General features: G+C 30.6%; 1 protein-coding gene across 1 annotated transcript; it reads left to right on the top strand.

Annotated features, from left to right (window-relative positions):
- Positions 1-3,600: 3,600 nt before the first annotated feature.
- LOC136235381 (amino acid permease 3-like) lies at positions 3,601-9,806 on the top strand. Its single transcript, XM_066025029.1, has 6 exons — positions 3,601-3,723; positions 7,178-7,292; positions 7,394-7,627; positions 7,734-7,827; positions 8,435-8,789; positions 8,939-9,806. Exons 1-6 carry the CDS (start codon positions 3,718-3,720, stop codon positions 9,590-9,592), a joined length of 1,458 nt encoding a protein of 485 aa, XP_065881101.1. The 5' UTR covers positions 3,601-3,717; the 3' UTR covers positions 9,593-9,806.
- The last annotated feature ends 345 nt before the right edge of the window (positions 9,807-10,151 follow it).

Here is a 10,151-nt window from a genome sequence, read left to right as displayed (position 1 = left end):
GATATTTTTATTATGTCACTGCATACCTTTTTATTTAAGCCATATAATGACTTAATTAACTTGGCTTGCCTTTGCTTTGTTATACCTTAAAGGTGGCATAAGATAAATTTCTTCATCAATCTTATCATGAAGAATTATTCATGTTTATCTTGTGTATTTCTCATCCAAAAGTTGAACGTAAAGCAAGGAAAGTCTAATTGTTACTATTTTGACAACAAGACTAAAAGACTGATGATAGTTAGACATGTTCACAGGTTAAAGTACCCGTCTGGTCCATTGAGACCTGTGTCAGATGGACATGGTTTGGACAAGGAAAAATAATTTTAGGTGTGGCTCGGCCTAAGCCCACTAAAACCCGCTTAGTCCGCTATATCTAGGACAAGTTTGGGCTTTATAGAAATAACATGGGTAAATTACATACATAGTGTACAACCTTTGCCTTGTTTCACACTTTGGTGTACAACTATTAATTTTGCGCACTAAAATATACGACTTTATGGGTGACCTCCCAATATGGTGTACAACATGGAATTATGACTAGTCAACGCTGGTCAACCCACCACGTCATCAATTTTCATCGCACCCATTAGTAAAAGTGGCCCCCACCACAATCATGTGTATCATGAACTACTATGATATCTGATATATGATGTAGACCATCAAAATATGCATGCCCTAATATCACATTCCATGGTTCAAACTGTTGTTTGACATTATAAGCTACATTCTCTTTACTTTGAAACGACTGAATTTTGGCCAAAACTTTTACTGTCAAATGTGGCAGAATCCAATAGATACCCATCAACCATCCAAGCTACACCAATGATCTTTTGTGTCTTCAAATCATGTAGAGAATAGTGAATTCCATGACAAACAAACTCAATTTTAGACTATTTAAGAAGTTGCGTTGCAGAGAACATATTATAATTAAAGGATGATACCAACAAAACATCAAACAAAGAACATACTAGATGACAATTTCATTGTGCCACTATGATGAACAATCAGACTTGATCTGCATATGATAGAGGAACTAATTGTTTTCTCTATTTATCATTACACTTTGTAAATAGATATCATTGAAAACACATGTAATGTGGCTCCATTGTCCATTATTAAGTAAACATCACTAAGTAAATAAATCATATCAATAGAGTTTGACTAAATACCTGAATATCCAGCAATTGCAATAAAGTCTGCTATGGAATAATGAATTGGGCTTTGTGAGGGTTTCATATGTGCTTCAACACTCTCCCCTTGCATCATTTTATATACTTCTTTGATCATATGTGCCATATTCTCATCTCCATCATTTGATTCTTTCATGGTCTAATATGCATGAACAAACTCAGGATTAGTATGACAACTTGAATTTCTATCATTTTATCTTTCCTTGGATCCTTCCACCATTCAGGGCACCCTATGATATAAAAAACAACCAGATTTAAGATATCCATATGTCCTACAAAGCTCATAAAAACGATCTTCCATTTCCTTCTTTTTGTTTATAAAATTTTGTTCAATTTTATATGGAAGACTTCAAGAGCTTGTAATATTAGCTGTTTCAATTGGTTGATGCATAGAAATCTCATCTTATTTTTCAATTCTTAGTACCATTGAATATCCTTTACCAACATCACGAAAAGGTCCAATTAAAGTATCTAATTCTTAACAAGATCACATTGAGGATTTGATCCTACAAAAAATTAGATCAGCTTAGAGCACCATTACTGGTTGCAACTCAAAGTACTGCCACCTAAGGTACAAGAAAGACTCAAAAAACAAACCACTATAATTCAAAGTCACTTCAGAAAAAATGATGATTTTTTATATATAAAAAAAGGAAGGTTTCTAGTTAAATATATTGGAGATGCGTTTAAAAATAAAAATAAAATAGCAAACAGTGATTGTCTGCCACTATTTTATATTTTCAATAATTTTTTAATGCTTTGGTCCCATTTTTTCTTTGTTACCTCTGTTGGTAACTCACCAATTGTGAGAACACAATTGTAACAAGCACGCTAGTGGTTGGATGTTGCAAGCAACACCCACTAGAGTTGCTCTTATCCTCTTCAATGAATTCAATTCAACAAAACTACGAAATGCATTACAAACACAGTTCGTGAAATTCCACATTTATAAAATGGTAATGGCCTAAACAAGTTGATTTCATCCCAAAACTTCTTTAGACGATTAAAATACTGCATTAGTGAGATATTACCTTGAGTGAAGAGGTTGATTTTGCGTTTGATCTTGTACATCAAAGGTCCATTGTTCTCCCCAAATCTTTGCTCTAATTCCTTTCATAAATCTCTTGAAGATGCAACATATTGAAATCCCTCGGCTGATTTTCTAGAAATTGTATTTAGAATCCAAGAAATCACTAAATAATCATTCTTCTACCACTTTAAAAAATAAACTGCTCATTTTTTTAGAATTTCTTCAGAATCAATGATGAACAGTAACTTGTCTTCGATAATAAACACTCATGTGATTGAATTTTGCAATGATAAGAAGTTTTCCCCGTTCAATTGTATTTAATAAGTAGTATGCAAGGATTATTTGATCCAAAATTTCTCACATTCATATCAATTTTTTGTTCATAAGATTGCTCTTCATTTATGAACATTTGTCCTGGTTCAAAAAAATTTGGAAAATATCTTAACTAATCTTCCCGTCAAATCTAACTACTTCAACCGCCAAAATTGACCAAGTTAACTGATCTGAGTCAGTAATCTGTGTGACCTCATGACACATCATCAATCCAACTGAATAAATGAAGAATGAAACCGAACTATGATGATCAATGCAGAAGTTTGGCAATGGCTTGTTAATGCTACAAATGATAAATTTGAAACTGATTGAAAGTTGGTGAAATATGGTGAAAACCATATATTCTTCAAAATGTTGTAACCCTAGCAACGACACCAACCACCAGAGGGTTTGAATAACCTCTGAGTAGGATTAATAAAACCGAACTGACACGATATTATTGACACAATTATAATTTTCTTGTACTTATATTATATATGATCATATAGAACATATAATTAACATAACACGATGATCAGGAATGTTCACATGCATCTTAATGACCAAATGAATTTGATCATTCACCGTTAGATCTAGGTTTATGAAATCTAAACTGCTGAATTGTCACCCCTCACCTCGAGAGAGAGAGAGAGGGTTCTCACCTCCCCCCAATTAAAATAGAAATAGCAATAACAAAATAAAGAAGTCCAAATAGAGTAGTGTATAGAGTGTGGTTGCATAATAACCATTCTTTAATTCCTCAGTCATTGGGAATTAGATACTAGTTGTCCATAACCATCAATTAATGGTAATGATATTATTGTTTTTAGCATATAATCATTAAAATTTTAAGTGCTTACTCCATCTTTCTTTTTTTTTTAAATAACCAAAATGCAATGATCATTATTATTAGAGGAAGAACCGTATTCTCAAACAATAACGATGGCTCACATCTACCTAATTATAATATTCAATTATTAATTAAATTTACCTAATTATAATATTCTTATTGATACCTCTTCCTTCTCCTATATATAGCCTTTGCTTATTCATCTACCAATTCCATAACCATTTTGCAAAATATATCTCTTCTCGTGTAGTAGACGAAGCCGCTCTTTCCTCGGTAGTTTATCCGATTAATCGGTTTGATTTTTTACATCAAGCAAGGAAAAACTTCTGCGGGAAATGACGGTAATTAAGAGATTAATTATATATTCTTTTACTTATAATATAGTAGTTTGTCTTTTATTTTAGAATATAAATATATGATTTGGATTGATTTCCACAAATCTTGTAAGAACTTGTTTTACTCTCTTGAGTAAGAAAAGCTCTTCTACACGTAATTATGATAATTAGTTTTATTTAAGTTGAATTAAATACATTTATAGTGAAGAGTTTTAATAATAATTATTTCAAACTTTATAATAATTCTAGTCTATTAATTATGCTGACTAATAAATGCAATCATATAATTTCATATAGGATTAATACGTGTTTTTTTAAGAAATGATTAATACGTGTGGAAAACTAAATACTTTTTTATTTAGTCACGCCGTGGAAATGTTACAATTGCATGTGTCATCATATAAATAATCGAGTTTTTTTTTTTTTTTTGTATATAATGTTAATACGTGTCATTTCAGATTTTCGATTCAGAACTTAATGAAATTAAACTTAAATTTATGAACAAGAAAAGTTGATGGGCCAATTTGACACTTTTATTGTTTCTTTGAAATTATTATTATGATTATTCTGATAATGGAAAGCATTTTTGGGTTGCTTGTTATGAATGAATCTTTCTTATTTGCATTATGTGGTAATAATAATATCATTTTCTTCAATAATTCAAAAAGAATAAGGGTAGATATGAAGATTTGATATGTTTGCTTGTGTACCTACCTAAAGTTAGATAAAAATTTGTGTCAGAAGTTACTAGGAATATTACTTTAGAGATATTAAACTACTATTTTACTTTTTTACTTTTTTTACCTTTTCAATTATATATTTATTGGAAGAAACACTCTTGCTAGTAACTAAAGTAATACCAATAAACATAGTAATAGTAAAAAAAAAAAGTAAAGAAGAAACATATGTAGCTTAGACAAAAGCAAAAAGATAACTTTTGTATAATCAAAATCATCTTCCTAGGGAACAATATTCCTAGTCTTCAACTGTGGATCTCACATAAACTAGATTCCCTTTATATATATATATATATATATATATATATATATATATATATAGTTTATTATTTTCTACATTTTTACTCAACGTATTGCTTAATTCTCGAAATTTTAATTACACACTGCTTAGTCCTTAACTTTTGTTCTATTTAACCATTTATTCATTTACAAGGGATCAAACTGTTTAACAATCCAAATATTTGATAGACTAAATTGTTGAATAAAACAAAAATTAAAAACTAAATATGTATTATTAAAATATAAGAACTAAACAATGTGTATTATGTTAAAATATAGGGAATAATAAATTATTTACTGTTATATATATATATATAAGGTCATAATTTCTTTCTATTGAAAGATTGTTTATAACCGTGTTAATAATATAGTAAATATTTTTTACAATTTTCTTAATTAACTTATTTATCACAGATTAGTTTTTTACATTTTGAAATGTTGTTAAGTAAATATTTTAGATAAATTTGATGTTTTGGAATATTTGAAATTAAAATTAAATCATGATAAACTAAAATTTTCAAAATTTTTATTAGATAATGGAAAAGTAAACTTATATACAAACACACAGCTAGACTTGCCAAAACAGAAGAAATTAGGTATTAAAAAGTCAAAAGCAAACATGGAAAATCTGAAAATCCACCATTTTTGCAGGTTTTTACAACACAGACTTCCTATATATATATGGGAAAACAATAAAACTATAAAACAACAATCCTTACATAAAAAAAAAAAAAGTATTTTTTTTTAAATTAGATACAAATTTATCTGTGTTGTCATTGAAGAAGAGCAGATTTAATCTTAATATTTACCTATTAGTACAATTTCAAACCTAATTGATAGTAAATAAATAAAAAGTTATATATAATTTCATATTTTAACCACTTTCAAAACTCTAATGTTTTAATTATTTAATAAAATTTGAAATTTCACTAACTTCGGTCAATTAAAAAGACCGATTTTTCATCTAATAGTAAACATTACTTAAAATTACACTGATAAATTTGTTCTCACCCATTAACAATAGATGTAAAGTGGTTAGTTGTCATCTTTAAGAGGGATAAGAGCCAAATTTAAACCTAACATTTTAAAACAAGTACAAATTTACCCTTAACATATGAAATTATGCAAATTAACTCTAATGTTTCTCAGCAAGATCAATTTTAACCGTACGCTATCGAAAAGTTGAAAATAATTGTTTAACTATTATTTAATTGTTACATTGGACCCATCAAACAAATTTGTCAATAAATTGAAACAGTTTCGTATATTTTTTTTGTAACTATATTAATAAAATACAATAAATATTTTAGACAGTTTGACGCTAAATACTTAACAGGTTTAGTTTTTAGCATTTTAACAAAAAATTTATAATTTTATTAATAATATATTAAATATTTTAGACATAATTGACATTTGAAATTTCTGAACTAACATTTAACAGTTTTACTAATTTTCAATAAATAGAACTAAAATTGATTTTGCTTGAAAATATGTAGAGTTAAATATTCATTATTCCTCATGTTAAAGTCAAATCATTTCACTTAAAACGTAAATGTTACCATTAGATTTGTTGTTTATGTATGAAAATAAAAGGGATAAGTTAGCAAAATAGGCTTATGATTGAAAACCCTAAATTAATTCTTCGCATCCCAAACTAAAAACTAGAGGTGATCATTTTTTATATAAAAACACGATTTACAGACACAATCCGACTTACATGACACGATTGATATGATTTTTTTTTGTATTTATATCACATATGACCATATGAAACATCAGTTACGTTCATATGGACCCTGATAACCACGTAAATTTGGTCATTTATTGTTAGATCTAGACGAATTAAATATAAGCCTTAGGATGTTTTGAATCTCCACCTTAAGATTTTAATCCATCTAGATCTAACGATAAATGACTAAATTTACGTGATCATTAGGGTCTATGTGAACATAACTATATGAAACATATACATAATAACACAATTTTGACACGAAACCGAATTTTCGAACCTACTAAAAACCACAAACATAAGTCAGCAACTACAAAGAAATTTCAGAAAAAGAGAGGACAGGGAGAAAGATGGGTAGGATTGGTGTGGAGAGTCAAGGTGCAGAGCATATTAATGCGCTGGGCAGTTGACTCCCTTCTAACCAAAAAGCCCACGTGGCTTCTTACATCTTTCCTCCATTTCTCTTATATATACCCACACCACCATTCCCCCATTTCTCTCATCTCTCTCATCTCCAGATAACCCCTTTCTATTACACAGAAAATAGAAGTGTCTGAATCCATTTGGGTACTTGTAATTCTAGGAAAGTGTGTTGTCTGTTTCTCCATTTTTGTCAGAGTTTAAACACTCCCTAAACTCCTTACTTCTATACATTTAAATCCAGAACCATCACTTTCTTCTTCCTAACTTCATTTCTTTCTTTTCACCAAAAAAGATGGGCGACAACAACACTCACTTTCCTCCCCAAATTTACGCCCTCTCCGTCGACAACACCATGCCCCAGCCCGCCTCCAAATGGTACGACGACGACGGCCGTCCTAAACGAACTGGTAAATAATAAATCAAGTTTCAATCTTTTCCCCCAAATAACAACTGGGTTTGATTCCGATTCTGATTCTGATTCTGGGTTTTGAATTTAATTAATTACCAGGAACTGTTTGGACTGCAAGTGCTCATATTATAACAGCTGTAATCGGCTCCGGTGTTCTTTCATTGGCTTGGGCGGTGGCTCAGCTTGGCTGGATTGCGGGTCCGGCTGTTATGATATTGTTCTCTTTGGTTACTTATTATACTTCTTCTTTGCTTTCTGCTTGTTACCGAACTGGAGATCCTGATAATGGAAAAAGGAATTATACTTATATGGATGCTGTTCGATCTAATCTTGGTAAATTTACTTCATTTTTAATGTTGTTAATGTTTTTTAAGATTTGGGTTCGTTTTAGAATTCCTTAATTTTGACATTTGGTGGGTAAATTTTGAATCTTTTGTAGGTGGTGGTAAGGTGAAGATATGTGGGTATGTTCAGTACTTGAATCTTTTTGGTGTTGCTATTGGGTACACCATTGCTTCTTCTATCAGCATGATGTAAGTCCAGTTCCTTTTAATTTACAGTTCTTAAATTGTTTAGATTAAAAATCATAGTAATTTTTTTTATGTTTTTACTCCAAATAAATAGTAGTGTTTGGTTAAATTGAAGAACTGTTTGGAGTAAGTCTTCATTTTACCAAAAAAAATAAATATAGGGTAAATAACACCCATGGCCCCTATACTTAACATTTACTTTCATTATAGCAACTTAACTTTAAAACTATAGATTATGACTTCTAAACTTTCCACTTTACTAACAAAATTACAAGTTTTTACCTTTGATTAAGTTAAAATTATTAATAACGACATCAAAATGAAAATTTCAATAACTAAAGTTGTTTAGAATATTTTTTTTTTCAAGTTTACTGTTATTGGTAAAAGAAAATATTATGTTAGTAAAGTGTGAAATTGCGAGACTATTAAATTAGAAAGCTGCAAATTTTAGGGGCAATAATGAAAGTGAGAAAAAAGTTAAGGGACCATGAATGTAATTTACCCATATATAATTAATTTCTTATAGCTATCCTAAACTCATAAAGTTTTCATTTTTTATGTGCATAATTTGAGGGTAATTATAATTAATTTTATTTTTAATGTGAAACAGGGCAGTACAGAGGTCAAATTGTTTCCACAAGAGTGGAGGAAAAGATAAATGTGAAATGAATGCAAATCCATACATGATTGCATTTGGAGTTGCTGAGATTTTTTTATCCCAAATTCCAGATTTTGATCAGCTGTGGTGGCTCTCCATTGTAGCTGCTGTGATGTCTTTTACTTACTCCACAATTGGTCTAGGCCTAGGTATTGGTAAAGTTGCAGAAAGTGGTAAAGTCAGAGGAAGTCTTACCGGAATTAGCATCGGAACTGTCACTGAAACTCAGAAAATTTGGAGAAGTTTTCAAGCTCTTGGAGATATTGCTTTTGCCTATTCTTACTCCCTCATCCTCATCGAAATTCAGGTAAATTCGGAGTTTCAGAGTCAGTTTGGTTCAATTATTACTGTTAACTGTTACTGATTATAGAGTATCAGTAATTTCAGTTTAGTTCAGTTCAGCTAGCATTCAGTTCAAAAGAACAGACTTTAATGTTTCACCTCTTTTTACAACAGGATACAGTGAAATCTCCACCGTCAGAAGCAAAGACAATGAGAAGAGCAACAGTAATAAGCGTAGCCGTTACAACCGTTTTCTACATGCTCTGCGGGTGCTTCGGCTACGCAGCATTCGGCGACATGTCACCCGGAAACCTCTTAACCGGGTTCGGATTTTACAACCCGTATTGGCTAATTGACATAGCAAATGTAGCAATAGTTGTCCATTTAATTGGTGCATACCAAGTTTATTGTCAACCATTATTTGCCTTTGTCGAAAAAGCAGCAAACCAAAGATATCCAGACAGTGATTTCATTACAAAAGACATTAAAATCCCAATCCCAGGCTTCAAACCCCTAAACCTTAACCTGTTCAGATTGGTCTGGAGGTCAATTTTTGTTGTCCTTACAACAGTAATTTCAATGCTACTTCCTTTTTTTAATGACATAGTTGGTCTGCTCGGTGCATTGGGGTTTTGGCCGTTGACAGTGTATTTTCCGGTAGAGATGTACATAGCTCAGATGAAGATACCTAAATGGAGTACGAGGTGGTTGTGTCTTCAGATATTAAGTGGTGCTTGTCTGATTATTACAATTGCAGCAGCTGCTGGTTCTATTGCTGGTGTTATTGATGATCTTAAGACAATGAAGCCTTTTCAGACAACTTATTAGATTAGTTAGATAGATAGATGAGATGATACTCCATCATTTATGGAACAAAAAAAGAAAAACACAAAGTTGTTTTTGTTGTTGTTGTCTTGATTAGCTTTGGTAATTTTATGTTTTATTTTGTAATGTTTCTTCCCCTTGGGAGATGAAAATGAAGATGGGGCAACCATGATTGTAATATAATTTTAAGAAATACATGTGTCTCTAATTCTATTTATCTCCTTTTTTAATTAGTATAATCTCAAATTCCAACAATTTATGCATTTTGATTTTGGTAATAATATCATAGGAACAAAATAAAAATTAAAGAATCAATAATATTATATAGAATCCGATTGCTGAATCTCTTTCAACTTTCAAATTGGAACCAGAAATTGAAGCCTGCAATGCACAGTTTCCCTTAAGACCGATTTTTCCATTTTTAGTAATAGTCTCTCAAGATATATCTATGTTGGTTGAACTCTACCGAGTGTGTAGAGAGATTATAATCAGAACAAAAAAATAGAAGAATGAAAGAAAAAAAACGAGCAGAGAGAAAAATTGCTAAATATTTTCTAATTGT

The sequence above is a fragment of the Euphorbia lathyris genome, chromosome 7, assembly GCF_963576675.1.
Source record: "Euphorbia lathyris chromosome 7, ddEupLath1.1, whole genome shotgun sequence".
Classification (NCBI taxonomy): Eukaryota; Viridiplantae; Streptophyta; class Magnoliopsida; order Malpighiales; family Euphorbiaceae; genus Euphorbia; species Euphorbia lathyris.
The sequence above is the reverse complement of the archived record's forward strand: the minus strand, read 5'-3'. Positions and strand labels throughout refer to the sequence as shown.

Excerpts from the sequence above, each read along its gene's own strand:
- LOC136235381 (XM_066025029.1), top strand. Across the intron at positions 7,628-7,733 it reads TGCTGTTCGATCTAATCTTG|GTGGTGGTAAGGTGAAGATA; the intron begins GTAAATTTACTT and ends AATCTTTTGTAG. Across the intron at positions 7,828-8,434 it reads GCTTCTTCTATCAGCATGAT|GGCAGTACAGAGGTCAAATT; the intron begins GTAAGTCCAGTT and ends AATGTGAAACAG.